Below are 22415 nucleotides of genomic sequence, written 5' to 3'. Positions count from 1 at the left end.
CCAGATCATTAACCCACTGAGCAAGGGCAGGGACCGAACCCGCAACCTCATGGTTCCTAGTCAGATTCGTTAACCACTGCGCCACGACGGGAACTCCAGATTATTATTATTATTATTATTTTGTCTAAAATAATTTTTAAATACCACTAGAAATAATGGAGCTGGAGGGGAAAGGGGGAGACTAGCTCCAAAGAGAATGCTTTTGTCAGCACTGTTTCTGAGAGCCTCCTCAATTCTCACTGCACTCCTGTGCACGCCAGTGTGTCTCTGCCTGCTTCTCTGGGATTCATGTTTCTCCACTAGCCTTCCTGTGTTACCTCAGACTTCTGGACTAGTCATCTGCTTTCCTGTAATTTCTAGTATTTATGTTAGTAGTGTTGCATTGTATCCTTGGACCTTTGAGTACTGTTCCTTGAATGATGCTCAGTGGATGAGGGCATTGGGACATAAGGGAACCATCACCACAGGTTGGAAAACCAGGAGGAAGCAGAGCAGTCCAAAATGAGAGGACCTGTCACTTGCCCTTCCTCAGCCCCCAGCTCCAGTCCAGGCTGCATGGGTCAGTGTAGGGGATCTTCTTTCAAGGAGGAACGGTAGTCAACCGAAGGCGACTCAAGGAGTTGGCACCTTTGCATAAGTGGCCTCTATGGGCTCCCCCAGATGGTCAGGGTATGAATAGAGACCAAGGGCGCTGAGCAGTAAGGAGTTCCAAGGAGTGTCGGTGAGTCCCTGATGCTCAAAACCTGATGTAGCTGGTGGAGAAGGTGATACAGCTCAGCAGACACAATGGTTCCATACCTGGCTCTGGGTTGTACTTAAATGTAATATATTTATTTAGGGGAAAGATGGATGTGAGGAGGAGAAATTGGCTGGCTTTTGGAAACATCCTGTCCTATGTGCTTTTTGCCCAAAAGGGTTTATTGTCAGTACCTCTGATAAATGCTTGTTATGAACTCTGAGCTGCCAAATACTCTCACTTTCCCCCTCCTCCTGTTTAGGGTTAGGGAAAACATCAAGAATGAAAGTGGGCAGTATTTCATTTGGTTAACCATTTCCACCATGATCAGTTCCAGTGGATTTTGTGGTGGAAACTGCATGCGTTCAGTAAACTAAAACAGAAAAGTTACCAGCCAGGAAACCCTGGTTTGGGGTGTATCATTCCCTATCTGTGTGTGTGTGTGTGTGTGTGTGTATGTGTTGATTAATAATATAGTATCATGAACTACTTAGTTATACATATTTTAGCAAGTAACCCAAGTTTCCATTACCCAGTGCAATAACCGAAACCTTTCCAATATCGTGGAAGCCCCCAGCAAGCCCCCTTGGTTAACCATGCAATTTTCAGGCAGGTCACCCTTCTACTCTTGAGGTGTGGTGTTAGAGCCTACAGCAGGAAGGTGACGGCTGCTCTGCCAACTTACAGGGCTGTTGTGAGAATCACCTGAGTAACATCTGTGAGGGCACTTGGGAAATCTCAAGATGCTGGGTAGAAGTCAGGATGGATTCTGCCCAAGAGTTGGTTTAGTCACGTCTGGTGCCAGCCTGTGTAGACATGGCTTGAGTGTTTGCTCAGCAGTAAAGGAGTGGAATTCTGTTTTCTCTCTTTTTCCAAAGAGACTTCTTAATGAAAAAATGTCAGTGAATCACATTCGTTATAGTCTCTCAGTATATATTAATTCAGCAAGTATTTTCTGAGCATCTACTATGTGTGAAGCAACTATTCCAGACAGTGAGGATATAGCAGTGAACAAAATAGGCAAGATTCACAACCTGAAACAAATAGAAAACTATCTTTTTTGTTTTAATGGCCTCACCCACGGCATCTGGAAATTCCCAGGCCAGGGATTGAATCTGAGCCACAGCTGCAGCAATGCCAGATCCTTTAACTGACTGAGCTGGGCCAGGTATCAAACCCGTGCCTCCTCAGCAATCTGAGTCACTGCAGATTCTTAACCCATTGCACCACAGCGGGAACACCAGAAAATCATCTTTATCTTCTAGTTTCCGTCAGGTCTGTCCTTGAATGCTTAGACTTGTCCCATTCTCATCTACATTTGAATCCAGATTAAAATGAGAATTGTTCATAAGGCAGCATTTGAATTGAGATTAGACAGATGTCTATTAAAGGTTTAAGGTAGTTCTTTTTCTTCAAATTCGCAGTCTGTTAAGGAGGGTTTTTTGGCGCCAGATAATGCTGGCATTTGAGGTGGAATTTTTTGCCTTTGTTTTAGCTGGTTTGATCTGAGACAGTGTCCTACCCTGCAAAGTTTTAAACTTTTATCCCTTCCTTTGATTTGTGTCAGGGTGAGCCGTTTGATGTAAAAGACTTGACTCCATAATCTGCATCTGCCCTAATGCTGTCATCCGGAGTAGAGACTCAGCCCATCCCGCTTGATTCCTCCATGTCTGCCGTGGTACAGGAATTATACTCTGAACTCCCAGTAAGTGTCTCCAAAGAGCTTCATGCTGACCCTGAGCCGAGTGTGATTCCAGATGTAAAACTCGGAGCCTCCAGCTCTCATGTAAGTCAGAGTAGGGCAGCGCCCTTGGAATTGCAGAGGACCCCCACGGAACATTGTTGTGAAGAACCCCCTGTGACCTTGGACCACGGGGGTGAGCCTGGGCGGTGTGGGCTGGTGGACTCCAGAGCAGAAGGTTCTGTGGCCTCTGGGATATTGGATAGGGAAGAGAAAGCCAAGAGCCTGGAGCTAAAGGTCTTCAGAGATGGAGGGGACCAGGCGGATATTGTCAGAGACCCCTGTGAGGGAGCAGAGGAAGACCCACATCAGTGTCCCACAGCTGCCGAAGAAAAGCCCAGCCCCAGCCAGGTAAGAGCCGAGATCTGGATGCAGATGAGTTGAGTGTGAACGGCAGCTATCCAGCTGGAGAAACACTTCACAGGATGAAGTACAGATGCTGACAGGTAGCTTATGGTTCATTTTTGAAACATTTCCAAAGTGTTGATTTTGACATTTACTTTCTTTGGTGATCTTTAAAAACCAATTGTGTCACATCAGACACTTGAAGAGAGAAAGTGCTTATCTCTTAAAGTCTCAGTCCTCTGAAGCAGCCACTGCACATAGAATGTTGAATCTCTGTGATTGTCCTATGGAATTTCAGGTAGTTGTCGGATGTTAAGGAACGATGGGTTGTGGGTACCATTCCTTGAGTTTTGGTAGCATCAGGTTTAAGATGGAGTGAGGTGTCACAGAGATATCTTTGAGGGAGATTGTTCACCCACGTAGGCCTTCATAAGATGGATACCCTTGAGAAGTCTCCACATTCCAGACGTAAGTCCTAAGTTTTGTAGGTCCAGAAACTGGACTTAAATTTTTTTGTATAGTAGAGGTGATGGTCTCCAAAGGACTGATCCAAGCTAACCAACTTCAGGAGAGGCTGAAGCATAAATCAGAAAGCTGGTTCTTTTGCTAATACACTACTGCTTGGTAGGGCATGGAAAATCAAATCTCTGTGAGTTTGAAATTAGAATAAGGGGGATTAGTTAAGTGAGACTAATGGTTAGTAGGCTAGGATAGCCTGATGGACCCCAATTCCTAAAGGAATTTTACCTGCCAAGTGGACTAGAAAACTTACTTTCAGAGGAGTTCCTGTTGTGGCTCAGTGTTAACAAACCCAACTAGTATCCATGAGGATGCAGGTTTGATCCCTGGTCCCGCTCAGTGGATTAAGGATCCGGCATTGCCATGAGCTGTGGTGTAGGTTGCACATGCTGCTTGGATCTGGCATTTACTGTGGCTGTGGCATAGACTGACAATTACAGCTTCATTTCAACCCCTAGCCTGGGAACCTATGTGCCGTGGGTACAACCCTTAAAAAAGACAAGGGAAAAAAAAAGAAGCTTACTTTCTCCCCCGGATGGTGCCTTAGACCAGGAGTTAGTAAGCTTTTTTGTGTAAAAGACCAAATAGTAAATATTTTAAGCTTTATACGCCACATGGCTTCTGTTGAAACTGCTCGGTTCTACCATTGTTGCTTGCAAGCAGGCCTGGACGATACTTAGAAATATGAGTGGCTGATTACAGTAAGGTGTTGTACATAAAAGCACAGGCTGTAGTTTGCCAACCCCTGCTCTAAATCCACTAATAAATTCATATTTTCTGGGCTTCCTGGGCTAGGCTTCATTCCCCACCTGATAAGTATATCATTTATTTACACAGTTTATGGGGCAATTGATTGTCATTAGTAAGCTGCATATATTAACCATAATTAGGAATAGATAAAGCATTAAGTAACAGTTGAATATAGTATCAGCTTTTATGCTATCATGACATATCCTTAAAAATATAGTTAAATGAGTAACAGATCTGAAACTTCCTTACTTGATATGGTGGGTTGCATCTAACAAGATGAAAAATTTCTTAATGTAATATTTGATATAAAAGGAAAGTATGTATATTATAATGAACACTGTACTTCTATCTATACATGCACATACAGACATATTTACACACCACCCAGCCTGAGAACTAGAAGATGGCTCTTTTTGTTCCTTTTTTATTTTTTTATTTTTTGGTCTTTTTTCAGGGCCACACCACAGCACATGGAGGTTCCCAGGCTTGGGGTCCAATCAGAGCTGTAGCTGCCAGCCTATACCACAGCCACAGCAACACAGGATCCAAGGCGCGTCTGCAACCTACACCACGGCTCACGGCAATGCCGGATCCTTAACCCACTGAGCAAGGCAATAGATCGAACCGGCAACCTCATGGTTCCTAGTCGGATTCGTTAACCACTGAGCCACGTCGGGAGCTCCTCTTTGTTCCTTTTTAAACCTCTCCCTTTTAACTCCACCAGTGGTAAATTCTGTTCTGAATTGTGTAAAGCAAAATGAAATTTAATAGACATAAATGCAAGATTTTGTACTTGGTTTCATAAAGAGAACTACACAAGGGTAAAATAGAAGACCTACAGGTTTTAACTGATTAGGTAGAGTTGACTTTGTAGTGTGCCTGCCAAGAAAAGCCAGTTTGCTCTTAATGTGTATTATCAGGGGAGTTCCTGCTGTGGCACAGTGGGTTAAGGATCCAGCACTGCTACAGCTGTAGTGTAGGTCGCAGCTGTGACTTGGAGTCGATCCCTGGCCTGGGAACTTCCATATGCTGTGGGTGTGGCCAATAATATGTACACATTATCAGAATATGACAGGTGGAGAGTGTTCTTGAGTGTTGGTTAGCCAGTAGCTAGAGTATCAGCCTCACAGTCCTCTCCCCACCTCCCCCTGCACTCAAATGAGCTCAAGATACAGGGGGTGCATGAGGGAGCAGAGGGGAAGCAAGGAATGAGTCAGTTTTGGGGTTTCTGGCCCAAGTAGGTCCTCCCCTTCTTTCCACACTGAACCTCGTGTCATGCGGGAGGAAGATATAAAACCAGGAATGTATTCATGGGTAAGAATTCACACTGGTGACACAACCCGAAAATGCCCCATTGGAGGCCAAGTCACTAGGTCTTCCTCTAAAAGAGGAGAATTGGGAAATGAGAGAAGCCTTCAGGACTATGGAGGGTCCAGTGGAATGGTTCTTTTGGGCACAGTTAAGCTCAACAGAAGCTTTAGGACAGTGGTAGCTCCTGACATTCTCAGGTCACAGCACCTTTAGAAATCTGGATGAATGCTGCAGGCCTCTGAAAAACAGACATACCATCCCAGAAGGTCTGCAGACCCCAGACATCCTGGACGCCAGGGTTAGAATTCTTGCTAGATTGGCAAAACACCACAGACACAGTGAAAAGACGACTGACAAATTGGGAGGACATATTTACAACATATATCATGGATAATGGGCTTATATCTCTAATATGTAAAGAACTGTTAAGGGATGAAAAAGCCCAATAGGAAGTCCCATAGTGGCTCAGTGGTTAATGAATCCGACTAGGAACCATGAGGTTGCAGGTTCAATCCCTGGCCTTGTTCAGTGGGTTAGGGATCCGGCATTGCTGTGGGCTGTGGTGTAGGTTGCAGACGCGGCTCGGATCCCACATTGCTGTGTCTCTGGCATAGGCTGGTGGCTACAGCTCCGATTAGATCCCTAGCCTGGGAACCTCCATATGCCTCAGGTGCAGCCCTAGGAAAGACAAAAAGAAAAAGCCCAGTAGAAAAATAGAGGAAAGATTTCAGTAGGTAATTCATTGTGTGTGTTGTGTTGTGCTTAAACACATGAAAATGGTCAACCTCACTCACAATTAGAGATGCAAATTTAAATAACCTGTGATAGCACTTTTTTTTTTTTCTTTTCTTTTTAAGGGCCGTTCCTAAGGCACATGGAGGCTAGGGGTTGAATCCAAGTTATAGCCACTGGCCTATACCACAGCCACAGCAATGCCAGATTTGAGCCATATCTTCAACCTACACCACAGCTCATGGCAATGCCAGATCCTTAACACATTAAGCGAGGCCAGGGGTGGAACCTGTGTCCTCATGGATACTAGTCAGATTTGTTTCCGCTGAGCCACGACGGGAATTCCTGTGCTACCGTTTTTATGAAACCTACCAGATGGGCGAAAATGAAAAATTGTGACAACACACCTTGTGGGCAAGACTGTGAGGAAAAAGGTGTTCTCACACATGGTTGGTGGGAGTGTATCCTAATACATCCTTGCAGAAGAGGAATTGGGCTGCATTTGCCAAATCTACTGTGCCCTGACATGTTGACCCAGTATATAGCATTTCTAGGTGTCTGCCTTGAAGATACACCTGTAGCACGTGTATCCGTATATAAAAATACGTATACACAAAGTTATTCTTTGAAGCATTATTTATTATTGCAAAATGTTTGAAGCAAACTAAATGTCCACAGATAGGAGAGGGATTGAATAAACTATGGTATATAAACCTCCTTACTTGGAGCGCTGTGCAACTGTAATAAAGAATGAAGATCTCCATGTATAGATAGGGGGCGATTTCCAGATGCGTGGTCCCCAAGACCATTTCTAGGTTTGGTGATTCATTAGAACTCACAGGATACTGCACATGTCAGATCACGGCTACAGTTAATTACAGTGAGAAGATAGAAAGCAGTCAGCAGAGGGAAGAGGGCCATGGGGACAAAGTCTAGAGGAAATGGTGAACAAGCTTCCAGGAGTCCTGTCTGAGTGTGTCACGCACACCTAACTTCCTGTGGGAACAAACTGTGATAATATTTGTGAAATGTCTATGGGGGCTTATTGGAGCCTGGGGTTTTTAATGTGAGCTGGTCACATGGACATGACTGGCGAGCACATATCAGAACCCCAGACTTCCCAGGAGGAGAGCAGGGAGGGTCATTATAACCACATTGTTGCACAGATGCCCTGAGCCACTCTGATCACTTAGGGAATGGAGGAAACTCCCAAAATCAGAAAGAGATCCAGGTGCTGGCTGAGGCCACCCTTGTAAGCAGGCCTTTCTAAGAATAACAGGGAGTTCTCTTGTGGCTCAGCAGGTTAAGGTTTGGGTCACTGCTGTGGCACAAGTTCTGTCCCTTTCCTGGGAACTTACCTGTGTCATGGGCATGGCCTAAATAAATAAATAAATAAGAATAACAGGCCCGCTACTGTTAACTCCTTTGCAAACTAGGATATATTGTTAAGTTTTGACTTTTTTTTTTTTTTGGTCTTCTCTAGGGCCGCACTTTCGGCATATGGAGGTTCCCAGGCTAGGGGTTGAATCGGAGCTGTAGCCACCAGCCTACACCAGAGCCACAGCAACGCCAGATCTGAGCCGCATCTGCGACCTACACCACAGCTCACAGCAACGACGTTTCCTTGGCCCACTGATTGAGGCCAGGGATCAAGCCCAGTCCTCATGGTTCCTAGTTGGATTGTCTCTGCTGCACCGCAACCGGGAACTCCTATTGTTCTGAAAATAGCAAACTGGGAGTGAATATAGTAGCCTCCTTTTCATGCAAAAAAAAAGGGGGAAATCAATATACAAATATCTGCTCATTTATATAAAACACACATATGTACACACATATGTGTGTACACACATATGGGTGAACCAGAATCTGATGAGTGTGGTTACCTGTAAGGGCAGGTGGGAACGAGGGGGAAAGAAAATATGAATGGCTTAACAGAAATGAATCTAACTAGTATCCATGAAGGTGCAGGTTCGATCCCTGGCCATGAATAGTGAAACCACACTAAGGTTGGGGCGGGGGAGAAAAGTAGCCCAAGTAACTTTGGGAAACAATATTTTGACTATATAAGACTAAAATAAAATTTTTAAAAGTTTTTTAGTAAATTTGTTTTTCATGGGACTGTGGCTTAGTAATTCCTAAACTACTTTATGGATATTCTAAGATTGAGCAAATAGATAAATATTGTGGATACAAGAGCCAGGTTTCTCACTGACGAAGAAAGAAATTACAAATGTGTGGGTATTCTGGTTATGGCTCAGTGGTAATGGATCTGACTAGTATCCATGAGGGTGCAGGTTCAGTCCTTGGCCTTGCTCAGTGGGTTAAGGATCCAGCGTTGCTGTGAGCTATGATGTAGGTGGCAGACATGGCTCGGATGCTGAGTTGCTGTGGCTGTGGTGTAGGCTGGCAACTAGCTCAGATTCAGCCCCTAGCCTGGGAGTTTCCATAGCCAGAGGCGCGGCCTTAGAAAGCAGTAACGAATAAACAAAAAACCCAAATATATATGTATGGGTGTGAGATGGGCAGCTGGGACACCTCTATAGTGAGCACACCCAGCACCCAGGTCTTTTTCCAAATAACATTTTCCAATGAAAGGAATCAAGGCTCTGGAGAAATGCTGTTCCAGGCCTGGGATAGGATAAAATAGAAGATGAGCCTGGAACCGTTTCTGGTGTATTGCTCAAAAAATTATGGGGTCATATCAAAAAGATATAGGAGCCAGTATAAGAGGACAAAGGAACTCTTCAGTGGTCAAGACTACAGTCATGATATGAGCTTCAGATAAATAATAATAATGAATTGTAACTCCTAGAATAAAATATCATGACCTTATGCTAATATACTAACTGAATGAATAACTGGAAAAAAGAAAGCTCTTAAAGAACTCCCAAGTAACAGATATAGAGTGGATGATGAAAATTTAAAAATCACCTTTTGGCAACCATCACAGTAATAATTATTTATCTCAAGCAAGAATCATAACGGCTGTGAAAACTAGCAGCCAAGGGATTCCTGGCGTGGCTCAGAGGTTAATGAATCCAACTAGCATCCATGAGGACACAGGTTTGATCCCTGGCCTCTCTCAGTAGGCTAAGGATCCAGCATTGCCGTGAGCTGTGGTATAGGTTACAGACACGGCTTGGATCCTGCTTTGCTGTGGCTGTGGTGTAGGCCAGCAGCTATAGTTCCAATTAGGCTCCTAGCCTGGGAACCTCCATATGCCACGGGTGCGGCCCTAAAAAAAAAAAACAAAAACAAAAAACTAGCAGCCAAGGAGTTCCCATTGTGGCTCAGTGGGTTAAGATAGGAGAAGGGTGGTTCCCGGTGGCTGTGAGCAGGGGAAATGGAGAGTTTCTGTTTAATGGGGATAGAGTTTTGGTTTGGGAAAATAAAAAGTTCTGCTTTTTTTTTTTTTTTTTTTTTTTAATTTTTTTAGGGCCACACCTTCGACATATGGAAGTTCCCAGGCTAGGGGTTGAATCGGAGCTACAGCCACCAGCCTAGACCACAGCCACAGCAACGTGGGATCCATGCTGTGTCTGCAACCTACACCATAGCTCAGAGCAACGCTGGGTCCTTAACCCACTGATTGAGGACAGGGATCAAACCTGCATCCTCAGGGATCATAGTCAGATTTCATTACCCACCAAGCCACAAAGGGAACTCCAAAAAGTATTCTGGAGATGTATGGTAGGGATGGTTACAAAACAGTGTGAATGTATAATGCCACTGAAATGTATACTTATCAATGATAAAAATGGTAAATTTTACGATTTGTGTATTTTACCAAATTTAAAAAACTATTTAAAAATAAGTTACTTGGGAGTTCCCGTCATGGCTCAGTGGTTAACGACTCCAACTAGGAACCATAAAGTTGCGGGTTCGATCCCTGGCCTTGCTCAGTGGGTTAAGGATCCAGCGTTACTGTGAGCTGTGGTGTAGGTCACAGATGTGGCTCGGATCCCAAGTTGCTGTGGCTGTGGTATAGGCCAGCGGCTACAGCTCCAATTCGACCTCTAGCCTGGGAACCTCCATATGCCACGGGAGCAGGTCAAGAAATGGCAAAAAGACCAAAAAAAAAAAAAAAAGTTATTTGGAGTTCCCATTGTAGATCGAAGACACGGCTTGGACGTCGCATCGCTTTGGCTGTGGTGTAGGCCTGCTACTGCAGCTCTGATTCAGCCCCTAACCTGGGAACTTCCATATGCCACAGGTACGGCTGTAAAAAGAAAAAAGTGAAAAATACTAGTGGCTGAAACTTTGAGAAATAGAAATATTCACATAGTCTCAAAATATTTTTCCCCAAGATACTTAATAATTACAAAGAGGAAAAATATTATCTTCACAGTGGAGGAGCCTAGCAGATCTCACCTAAGCCAGATGATGGAAGTTGCCCTGCCCAGGAATGAGGAGCCCCAACACCAGGCACCTCCTGAGAGGATGCACAGAGAACCACATCACTTCTGTACCCCAAATGCACAACCAGAATCTAATGAGGAAACATCAGACAACCCAAACTGAGGGACTTTCTTTCCAAAAGTTATGAAAGAGGAATATTTACAGAGCTCCTCAGTTAAAAGGATACTGAGGAGGCACTTGGACCAAATGCATCCTAGGAGCTTAGATTGGATCCTGGTCCCAAAAAAGGGTGTCACAGAGCCATTAACAAGACTTGTGTAAAGTCTATAGATTAGTTAGTAGTTATTAGTATTAATAACTGTACTGATGGCTACATAAGATATTAACAGGGAAAGCTGGATGAAGACTATATAAGAAAAATCTTTGAACAATATTTGCAATTTTTTTTGGTACATCTGAAAGATTATTTCTTTTTTTTTTAAATATGCTTTTTTTTTTGTCTTTTTGTTGTTGTTGTTGTTGTTGTTGCTATTTCTTGGGCCGCTCCCGTGGCATATGGAGGTTCCCAGGCTAGGGGTCTAATCGGAGCTGCAGCCACCGGCCCACGCCAGAGCCACAGCAACGCGGGATCCGAGCCGCATCTGCAACCTACACCACAGCTCACGGCAACGCCGGATCCTTAACCCACTGAGCAAGGGCCGGGACCGAACCTGCAACCTCATGGTTCCTAGTCGGATTCGTTAACCACTGCGCCACGACGGGAACTCCTGAAAGATTATTTCTAAGTCAAATGTTTTGAGACATTTAAAGTTTTAAAATGTAATTTTTTTTTTGGTCTTTTTGTCTTTCCTAGGGCTGCACTTGCTGCATATGGGGATTCCCAGGCTAGGGTCCAATTGGAGCTACAGCTGCCAGCCTACGCCAGAGCCACAGCAACGCGGGATCTGAGCCGCATACACGACCTACACCATAGCTCATGGCAACCCTGGATCCCTAACCCACTGAGCAAGGCCAGAGACCGAACCCGAAACCTCATGGCTCCTAGCTGGATTCGTTAACCACTGAGCCACGGTGGGAACTCCATAAAATGTAATAATTTTTTAAAAGACGTCTTGCTAGAGGGAGACAGAATTAAAGTCCATGTGAGAGGTACTTTTCAACAGCTAGACCAGTCTAAAAATGAATGAGGTTACTCAGGGAAGTTGTGTTTATGAAGAGCCTCAGTGACTGTCAGGCATATAGCAAAGGGAATACCAGTTTGGACAAGCAGCCTCAGAGGTGTTCTTTTCCATACTGAGATTCAGTGATTCTGTTCTAATAGTTGATTTGCCTTTAGCAGCATTCCACAAAAGTTTTTTCCTTCAGCTCATCTCAGACCATTGAGAGGCCCACAGTCACACACTGGTTCGGATTTGGGGACCAGTTCTCAGGTTCTCTCTTACCTACTCCTCTCTGTTCCCTCTGGACCAAAGTCAGTCAAGATAGAAAGGGAAGTGCCTTCAACAGAGCTTGGCTCCGAGAATAAGAACTTGCTGTGGTTGTGAAGGAAGGCCACCCACACTTTGCAGGCATGGATTACATGAATTTAATGAAGTTAAGTCTGCTTGGTCAATTTCCTAGTTCATAGAGAAGAACGACACCAATATTTAGAAGTTTACACTTTTTTATATTTTGGGCTCTGATGAAGCTTCAACTGGTTTTGTTAAATATTCGTCTTATTTACTCATTTAAGCTCTCTTAAGGTCATTATAGAGGTTTTCTTTGGTGCTTATTAAAAGGAAAACAGGAGTTCCTCTCGTGGCTCAGTGGTTAACAAATCCGACTAGGAACCATGAGGTTGTGGGTTCAATCCCTGGCCTTGCTCAGTGGGTTAAGGATCCGGCGTTGCTGTGAGCTGTGGTGTAGGTCACAGATGCAGCTTGGATCCTGAGTTGCTGGGGCTCTGATGTAGGCTGGCAGCTATAGCTCCGATTCAACCCCTAGCCTGGGCACCTCCATATGCTGTGGGAGTGGCCCTAGAAAAGGCAAAAAGGCAAAAAATTAAAAAAAAAATAATTAAAAAAAAAGGAAAACAACAAAGTACATGTTATTTTACAAAGCAGCTTATTAAATGTTGGTCTTAATTTTTTTTTTTCCCCAGTCTAGGGGTCCACTTGGAGCTATAGCCACCGGCATATACCATAGCCACAGCAACTCGGGATCCAAACCAAGTCTGTGACCTGTATCACAGCTCACAGCAATGCCAGATACTTAACCCACTGATCAAGGCAAAGGATCGAACCCACATCCTCATGGATACTCAGATTGATTTTCGCTGAGCCATGACGGGAACTGCCTTTTTTGCTTTTTTTATTGTGGTAAAATACACATAACATAGAATTTACCATTTTTATCATTTGTGAGTATACACTTAGTGTCGTTATACATTCACATTGTTTTGTAACCATCCTCACCATCCATCTCCAGAACCCTTTATTTTCCCAAATTGAAACTCTGTCCCCATTGAACAATAACTCCCCATTTTTCATGCCCTCTCTCTCCCTCCCCTGTAACCACCATTGTCCTGTCTTTCTCTGCAAAAGTGACTACTCTAGGGACCTTATGTTAAGCATAGTCATAGAGTCTTTGTCCTTTTGCATCTGTACTTGACATTGTCTTTAAAGATCCACTTAAAGAGTGAAAATAAATATTCCAGTCATGAAGTATTTCAATCATGAAAAGGTAAGCCAACAAAAATTAATTCTTTCCTGCCTTATGATTGTGTCAAAAAGGTGTAAAAACTTCTAGTTAATACTTTTGTGCTTTGATCAGAGATACCTTGTTATTGGGACAGGAAGGAATCTAGGAACAGGGGCGTGGGAGGGACAGCTGTGGAGAGCCACACAGAGCAGTGAGAGAACTTGGAGAAGAAAGGGCCAGAACTATGGTGCAGGCAGAGGTTACAAGCAGGACGAGGAAAAGATTGATCTCATTTAAGAATAAGATAGAAAGGTGGGTATGCGGCGTCCCATGCAGATGATTTGACATGGAAAACTTTCCCTCATATGAACAACCAACTTTATCTTTTTTTAATTGAAGTGTGGTTGATTTACAACGTTATGTTAGTTTCAGTTGTATAACGCAGTGATTCTGATAGTTTTATAGGTTGTATTTATTTAAGGTTATTATAATATATTGGTTGTATCCTCTGTGCTGTACATTCTATGTCCTCGTATCTGTGAAACCTCTTTAAATTGTGCTTGGTTTTTGTTTTTCTTGGTGCTTAGATATAAGCTGTATGGTGTTTGCTCTCCACCCCCCTTAACACACCCCCACCCCACCTCTTAGTGGTAGATCCATCAGGGTTGAATGTCTTGTAAAAGATTTGGTTTCAAGATATGTGTTCATGTTCAACACACAGAAAAAACTCTGAGTTGTCTGTTAGCCGTAACACACAAAGGCTCAGTATACATCCTTTGACAGGTATTTGAAGGTGTATGAACAGGGGACTTCAGGTAAGAAAGCATGATGGTTATAATCACTTGAAGCCTTTTAAGCTGCTTGAGAGACTTGTTATTTAATGACATGTTCATAAAAGACCCAGTCTTGTGCACTTTGTATGACTTAAGTGAAAGGCTGTTGCACAAAATGCCCACTAAACTTCCTTCCTGGTCCCTGCAGAGTCTCTGATCCTAAGGGAAATTTCCAGTAGTGGAAAGGAGCTTGCTGTTTGCTTAAAAGGAAATCTTGTTGGAAACAATTTATTTTCAATGATTTAAAGGTGAAAAAATCTGAACTTCACACTTTCGGTGGTATAAGTGGTGGCGGTGAGCTGTTCTCTGCGTCTGCCAGGGCCCTGCGGTCCCCACAGTGATGGTTTCCTGTGGTTCTCAGCTCATGTTGTAGAAGGTGTGTGACAAAGAGGTGCCCAAAAAAAGCACCATTTGCTTCTTGCTGACACTTGAGGTAGAGCTTGCTTCCACCTGTTTTAGCAGTTCTCTTAGATAAATCCTTGTTGGGGGGCTGTTATTAAATGCCTGACACAGCTAACTTGGTCAGTGCCTTATAAAGTTTCTCTGAATATAGATACATGGAGGAAATTTCCTTTTTAAGCTCTATAAAGTTGATTTAAAGTTACTGTCCTAAAAAAATAAAATAAAATAAAAATAAAGTTACTGTCCTACAGCTGTTCCTTCCTAGATATGCAAGTGTGGGACACGGGAAGGGACCCAGACGCCTCATCTGTGTTCACTGTTCTTCACTGCAAATGTGGTCATGGCTGTTCCCTCAAATTGCAGAAAGTTGGAGGAATCTGCTTTGCTCCGTGCTGTGGCCCATTGTTGCGTGTTCTGTGTCCTGAGTATAGGCATTCCCAACTGAGATGGGGCCACCCTGCCTCCAGCTCAGAAAGCTCAGGCTTGGAGGCAGTCAGTGGGGTCTGGCTACAACTGGGGCCCAGGGCTCAGAGATACATCAGGCCATGAAGAATATGTAATTGCCCTGCTCATAAAAGCTGAAGAGCCTGATGTACGTTCATTTCCCTCCTAAAGATATTCGTGGGGTTATTTTCCAAAAATAAACTAGCCTTACAGGAATGAATCAGTATTGCATCTTTTCCAGATTACAGATGAAGGAGTTCCCGCTGTGATTCAGTAGGTTAAGGATCTGACATTATTTCTGAAGCATTGCGGATTCAATACCTGGCCTGGCACATTGGGTTAAAGATCTGGTGTGCAGCAGCTGTGGTGTAGGTTACAGCCATAGCTCTGATTTGATCCTTGTCCTGAGAACTTCCATAAGCCACCAGTATAACCGGAAAAGGAAAAAAAAGATTATAGATGAACAGTAAGAATGGTTTTCAAGACACTCCTAAAATCTTTCTAAACTTTGGAGAAGTATTGAAAGTTGATTTTGATTCCAAGCAGTGGGCAGGAGGATGACGTGTTGCATGTGTAAGGCAGAGAATTTTTTTGCTATCAGTTTGAAAAACAAGTTCCACTGTTATGTGGCATTTCTTATTTTTATTCTTTTCAATGCTACATAAGAAGATTATTTTTTTGCCTTTCCAAAAGGCATGTGGAAGTTCCTAGGTTATAGATCAAATCCACACCACAGCAGTGACCCAAGCCGTTGCAGTAAGAATGCCAAATCCTTAACTCGCTGAGCCACTCCAGTGGCGTTTCTTATTTTACATAGTTTAAATAATGTTATAGATTGTTGCAATGATTTCACTTGATTTTTTTTTTTTTTTTTACTTTCCAGGGCCACACCTGCAGCATATGGAAGTTCCCACGCTAGGAGATGAATCAGAGCTGCAGCTACCCGCCTACACCACAGCCACAGCAATGCCGGATCCTTAACCCACTGAGCGAGGCCAGGAATCAAACCCTCATCCTTAGAGTTCCCATCGTGGTGCAGTGGAAATGAATCCAACTAGTATCCATGAGGACTCGGGTTCGATCCCTGGCCTTGCTCAGCGGGTTAAGGATCTGGCGTTGCCTTGAGCTGTGGTGTAGGTCGCAGACATGTCTCGGATCCCAAGTTGCTGTGGCTGTGATGTAGGCTGGCAGTTGTAGCTCCGATTGACCCCTAGCTTGGGAAATTCCATATGACCTGGGATGCGGCCCTAAAAAGTGCCCCCCGCCTCAAAAAAGCCCTCATGGATACTAGCTGGGTTCATTTCCACTGAGCCACACATCACCTGATTTTGAAAGAGGGATCCACATGAACTTTTATCTTGAAGTCGATTCCTTCAAAACAGATTTTGCAAAGAATATTAGGATATTAATGATCAAGTGTTGAGATTTAGCAAAACCTCACTGGTAGAGAGAAACTCTATCTCTAGGAATCCTGAAAGTTAGAACATTTAGCTGATAAAATATTGTAGGAAGAGGATGTTGTGACTGATAAATTTCTGCAGGTGTTTTGGAGTTCCTGCTGTGGCACAAGGGGATCAGTGGCATCTTTGCAGCACCGAGGACGCTGGTTTGATCCCCAGCCCGGCACAGTGGGTTTAAGGATCTGGTGTTGCCACAGCTGCAGCACAGGTCATAACTGTGGCTTGGATCTGATCCCTGGCCTTGGAACTCTGTATGCCTCTGGCCAGCCAAAAAATAAATAAATTCTGCAGATGTTTATTATAGCTGACCTTGAGGGGGTTATACGCAGGATAATTCTGCTACACGGCCATCACTAGAAAGTGGCCTGTTCTGTTCCTTCACCTGTACTTGGGACCAAGACTGAGGGAGCTCCCACCTGATCTGGAGATCTCCCAGCACTCTGGGGCGGGGGCGGGAGGGGAGAGTGGCTCACATCTGACCTCAGCTTCACATGCTGTTTCTTTTTCAATCCTGACAATTCTGGATCATATCTGAGACTTAAACCTTTGTAGAGTCCACAACCAGCTGTGAGAAAAACTTGTTTTTCTTTCTTTCTTTTTTTGATTTTTAGGGCTGCACCCTTGGCATATAGACATTCCCAGGCTAGGGGTCGAATCAGAGCTGCAGCTGCCAGCCTACGCCGTAGGCACAGCAACACTGGATCCTTAACCCAGTGAGCAAGGCCAGGGATTGAACCCGCAAGCTCATGGTTCCTAGTCAGATTCGTTTCCTCTGAGCCACGATGGGAACTCCCAAAACTTGTTTTTCTTAACTGAGAACCTTTCAGAAGACAGCAGGGCAGGAGAGAGAATAGTCTCTTTTGGTTTCTGCTCCCCTTCCCTGTTAGGAATCATGGTATCCAAGGGAAAGGGGGAAAGGGGAAAGGCAGGTGGCTGGGCACTCCACCAGGGTCTGCTCAGGCCCCCAGCTAAAGACACCCCTTTAGAGTAGCAGGTGGGGCAGAACTAAAATCCCAGCAGCCCCTCCAGGGCCCAGAACCATTAGGGTTTATTCTATAAGCTCACCAGGGTCCTTTGGAATCTGAGCGCATCACACACAACTGGCGGGAGGTCAGCTCACCGCCTGCAGAGGCTCTTTAGGGCAGTCATTGCAGATGACACACTGTATCTGCTGGTGATGGTCCTGTTGGTTTTTCTCACAGGAAGGGATGACAAGTGTCTGAGGCCTAATGGGTGGTAAGAGCTTCTGCTCATGGAGCGCCCATCCTGAAAGGTATCTGTCCCTCACCCCCATTTGTTCTCACAACAACCTGTGAGTTGCTCTCAGCTGCTTGATGTAAGCATGTGGGAGTCCTGCTGTCCCTGACACCTCACCCCCTTGGTTTTGCTCAGCACTCAGCCTTTTCCATAAAGTATTAGCCTGAAGAAATACTCTAAATAGCATCTAATCTCACAGCCTGAGAACTGGAGCATGGAGGGTAGTACCATTTTGAAGAAAGGATCAAGGGTAGCGCCACAAATAAAGATGTTTTTCTTAACCTCTTATTTTGAAATAATTTGAGAGTTACAGAAAAGTTGCAGCAATAGTATGAAAAATTTCCATATACCCTTCATGCAGATTCCTTACTTGTTAAGATTTTACCACATTTGCTTTTTTCCCCCCTCCCAGATGAGAGTATAGCTGCAAAAATGATGCCTAAGTACTTGTGTATTTCCCACAAAACAAGGACATTTTGTTAAGTGATCACACTGCATTAATCAAAATCAAGAAATTCGGAGTTCCCGTCGTGGCGCAGTGGTTAATGAATCCGACTAGGAACCATGAGGTTGCAGGTTCAGTCCCTGCCCTTGCTCAGTGGGTTAAGGATCCGGCATTGCCGTGAGCTGTGGTGTAGGTTGCAGACATGGCTCGGATCTTGCATTGCTGTGGCTCTGGCATAGGCTGGTGGCTGCAGCTCCGATTAGACCCCTAGCCTGGGAACCTCCATATGCCGCGGGAGCGGCCCAAGAAATAGCAAAAAGACAAAAAAAAAAAGAAATGAACACTGATTGAGGTTTTGGTTTTTTTTTTTTTTTGGCTCTTTTTTGCTTTTTCTAGGGCCGCTTACATGGCAAATGGAGGTTCCCAGGCTAGGGTCTAATCAGAGCTGTCACCGCCAGCCTACAGTGGAGCCACAGCAATGCGGGATCCCAGCCACGTCTGCAACCTACACCATAGCTCACAGCAACGCCAGATCCTTAACCCACTGAGCAAGGCCAGGGATGGAACCCGCATGCGCCACGACAGGAACTCCATGATTGAGTACTTTTATCTAAAGACCATAGTCATATTTGGCCAGTCATCCCACTGATGTATTTGTAACAAAAGAAAAATTTTATTTTCTAGGAAAAATCCAAGATCCCTTGTGTCATTCAGTCTCTTTAGTCTCCTCTAATCTGTAACATCTCCTCAGCCCGTGACCTTGACCCTTTTGAAGAGGACAGGCTGCGCATTTTGTAGAATTTTCCTCAGTTTAGTTTTGTCTGATGTTTCCTCATGGTCAGGTCCTGGTTGTGAATTCTAGGGCTCGGGGGTCCCACAGAAGTGATGTGGTTCTCTCTGCATCCCCTTAGGAGTCACCTGGCATTGGGGCACCTGATTCCTGGGCAGGGGGGCTTCTGCCACCTGGTTCAGGTGGGGTCTGCAAGCCTCCTCCACTGTGAGGGTATCTTCTTCCCCTCCCTGATTAAAAGTATCTTGTGGGGAGATATTTTGAGACTGAGTGTTTCTGTTCCTTATTCATACTTTTAGCCACTGGTTTTAATATCCATTGATGATGATTCTTAAGGTTGTGTTCCCCCCCCACCTCGGTCTTTTTGTCTTTTTAGGGCTGCACCCATGGCATATGGAGGTTCCCAGGCTAGGGGCCCAGTCGGAGCTGTAGCCGCTGGCCTACACTACAACCACACCAACTCAGGATCCAAGCCGCGTCTGCGACCTACACCATAGCTCACAGCAACACTGGATCCTTAGCCCACTGAGCAAGGCCAGGGATCGAACCTCATTGGTGCTGGTTGGGTGCTAGTTCAATCATGTCCTCATGGTGCTAGTTGGGTTTGCTAACCACTGAGCCATGACGGGAATTCCCTTCTTGAGGTAATTATCACTGTGATGGTTGCCAAACGGTGGTTTTCTAATTCCATCATTCCTTCTGCAATAAGAGCTTTCTCTTCTCATTTACAAATAAATTTGATGCTAGAATTCATACTTTTTTGCCAAACATGGGTACACATAAGTTATGTGGCAGGTAGTTGTTTTAAGTTCATGTTTTGCAAAAACGTCCCCACAAAAGTTTCGGTAGAAAATGAAGGGAGTTCCCATCGTGGCTCAGCAGAAACGAATCTGACTAGTATCCATGAGGATGTAGGTTTGATCCCTGACCTTGCTCACTGGGTTAAGGATCCGGCGTTGCTGTGAGCTGTGGTGTAGGTCACAGATGCAGCTCGGATCTAGTATTGCTGTGGAGTAGGCCAGCACCTACAGCTCCGATTCAACCCCTAGCCTGGGAACCTCCATATGCCGCAAGTGTGGCCCTAAAATGACACACTTGCAAAGAAAATGAAGAACAGTTATGCCTTGTACATGACAGTCCATGCCAGGCCTCTTCCCTCCATTCTAGTGATGGTGCTTAATTTCCGACACATCCACCTTTACCTGCCATCTCATATCTCTTTCCAGCACAGAGCTTTGCTTGGAGATGAAATGGTTTTGCTTGCTTGTTGTTTTAAGTGCTATAAAAATTATCAAAAGTTATAGCAATGATTTCACCATCTGTGGATTTAGGTGAGTGCTATGTCAGAATCTTGAACTTATCAATTAAATCAATGTGGAAACAGAATAGTACTTATAATCTTTGGGCAGAGAAAAAGATAACCCAGAGGGAAAGTTTGGTGTGATTAGCCATTGTTGGCTGGCGAGTGTCTTCCAGCTTGTCAGCCTGGTCAGACCCTTTTGTCATGGGGCTCCACATTACACATGTGCTGCTGCCGCCCGTTCCCACCTCTCTGAATTCCCTCTGTGGGAGGAAACGGTTGTCATAGATGGTGTCCCCCTTACCCCCTCCTCCAGTGAATGGGTAAGAAAAGGAAAAATAGCTCTTCTAGGAAATTTGAGAAGAAAATGAGAATTCAGGAGTTCCCTGGTGGCTCATTGGGTTAAGGATCTGGCATTGTCATTGCAGTGGCTGAGGTTCAGTCACTGACCAGGGAATTTCCACATGCCAAAGGCATGGCCAAAAAAAAAAAAAGAAGAAGAAGAAAAAAAAGATCACATTGTATCATTGTTTCTTTTATTTTTATTTTTATTTTTTTTTGTATCATTGTTTTTTGATCGAAAGATACTTGGAGAGTTTTGTTTGGCGATACAGCCAAATATCCTAAACCTCTGTTGTCCAGAGCTTGGGAAACTTGGCTTTTCAATCTCAAATTCTAGAGAAGTGAAGCTTTACTGATTTTTTTTTGTCTTTTTGCCATTCCTTGGGCCGCTCCTGAGGCATATGGAGGTTCCCAGGCTAGGGGTCGAATCAGAGCTGCAGCCACCGGCCTACACCAGAGCCACAGCAACGTGGGATCTGAGCTGCGTCTGCAATCTACACCACAGCTCACGGCAACGCCGGATCGTTAACCCGCTGAGCAAGGGCAGGGATCGAACCTGCAACCTCATGGTTCCTAGTCGGATTTGTTAACCACTGCACCATGACGGGAACTCCAACTCCATTATACTTTTTGAAGTTTCCTTCAGTTCCCAGTCCCTGTAACCACAGGCGTATTTCCAGGACTTGTAAAGACATCTCTCAGGATCATTGGCATTGGTGAGCTCAGGTGTTTCTACATCCTCGCTGACTACTGGGTTTTCTTACCACAGGAGGACCTCCTGATGCAGGCGAGCCAAGAACTTTTATGCACGGACCTCCCTGAAGGTTGTCTGAGAAGCAAAGGTATTTATTCCTCTCAGATCTTTTCCTTTTTCCACTTCCTACACACACCATCTTAGTCCACTCTGGGAGGGAGGATTGCATGTCCTGCCTCGCCAGATGGCCATCGCTGTAGAAAGTCTTGGTATTACTGCACACGGACGTACTTGAAGGCCCCTTGTGATCCAGCAGGTGTCTCATTTGAACAAGAATATGCTTCTCACTTTTTCTATGAGTCCTTGTTGACTGTGTTGAACCTTAATTTCTGGCATGAAGTCTTTCATTTGATTTTATCCACCCCCACTACTGTCTGGAAGGGTCCACGTGGACAGGGAGGGACCACCTAGGCACGCAGTGCATCCCACTGTACCCTCTTAGGTGGTGGTTCTGGGAAGACGAGTTCACTCCCGGTCACCTTGAGGGTTTGCAAAGAAGTTTCATTTCCATTACCTCTTTTTGCTTCTTAAAATCATGATTGGAAATAGGCATCTGAGGTGTTGCTTTAGTTTGATTGATTAAGGAAGGAGCTGAGGCCCAAAGAGAGCCAAGATTCTTCTTCCCCTGCTCCAGGCTGAAAAAACCATAGGTAACTAAAGAGGACCATGTGTGTCTGTTATACAGTGAAAGTTAACAATGTAGAATAATCAGAACCGGGAAAAAAAAAAGTATGTTTAATTATATGAGCATTTTGTTACTGCAGTGCAACCTCGGATTTGACTCTGCTTCTTGGCAGCCTGGGCAGGAAAGGAAGCACAGACTGTCCCTCTGAGAAAGGACACTTGTCCCAGTTTATCCCCCTGCTTCCTGCTGCTAGAGATTATCTGTGGCTCACAGGCTTGGCCGTCTAGTACAGAGAAAGGCTCTGAAGATGAGAAATGTCACTTCGTGTGTGGGTCTCATCTGGGCCTTATGGTGAAGTTGTCACCTGTCCCTGCCAGGGGCTTTGCGGTGGCTCTGATACTGGTATATTGAGTCTTCAGTGTGTTGGTGTATTTTCACCCATATCTTAACACAGAATTCACTGTGTATGTATTGAACTACACTATCATTTAACCACGGAATGGGCCTTTTTAAAAATTTTATTTTATTTTTGGACCACCCTGTGGCATTTGGAAGTTCCCGTGCCAGGGGTCAAACACAAGGCACAGCAAT

General features: G+C 44.6%; 1 protein-coding gene across 10 annotated transcripts in view; it reads left to right on the top strand.

Moving 5' to 3' along the window:
- PRR14L (proline rich 14 like) overlaps window positions 1-22415 on the top strand; it is a 63693-nt gene that overhangs the window by 6497 nt on the left and 34781 nt on the right. For 6 of the 10 annotated variants that reach the window (XR_007132203.1, XM_047760635.1, XM_047760636.1 and 3 more), the window contains exons 2-3: window positions 2304-2828; window positions 21215-21287. Coding sequence is in view for 8 of the 10 variants with exons in the window: in XM_047760635.1 (XP_047616591.1) it covers window positions 2355-2828; window positions 21215-21287 (547 nt within the window). In the remaining 2 variants the exon portion in view is untranslated. Of the gene's footprint in view, window positions 1-2303; window positions 2924-21214; window positions 21288-22415 lie in introns of those variants that run through there. The other 4 variants (XM_047760638.1, XM_047760641.1, XM_047760639.1 and 1 more) reach the window with 3 other exon arrangements.

The sequence above is a fragment of the Phacochoerus africanus genome, chromosome 15 (assembly GCF_016906955.1).
Source record: "Phacochoerus africanus isolate WHEZ1 chromosome 15, ROS_Pafr_v1, whole genome shotgun sequence".
Lineage (NCBI taxonomy): Eukaryota > Metazoa > Chordata > Mammalia > Artiodactyla > Suidae > Phacochoerus > Phacochoerus africanus.
This window is presented reverse-complemented; position numbering and strand designations above follow the sequence as displayed.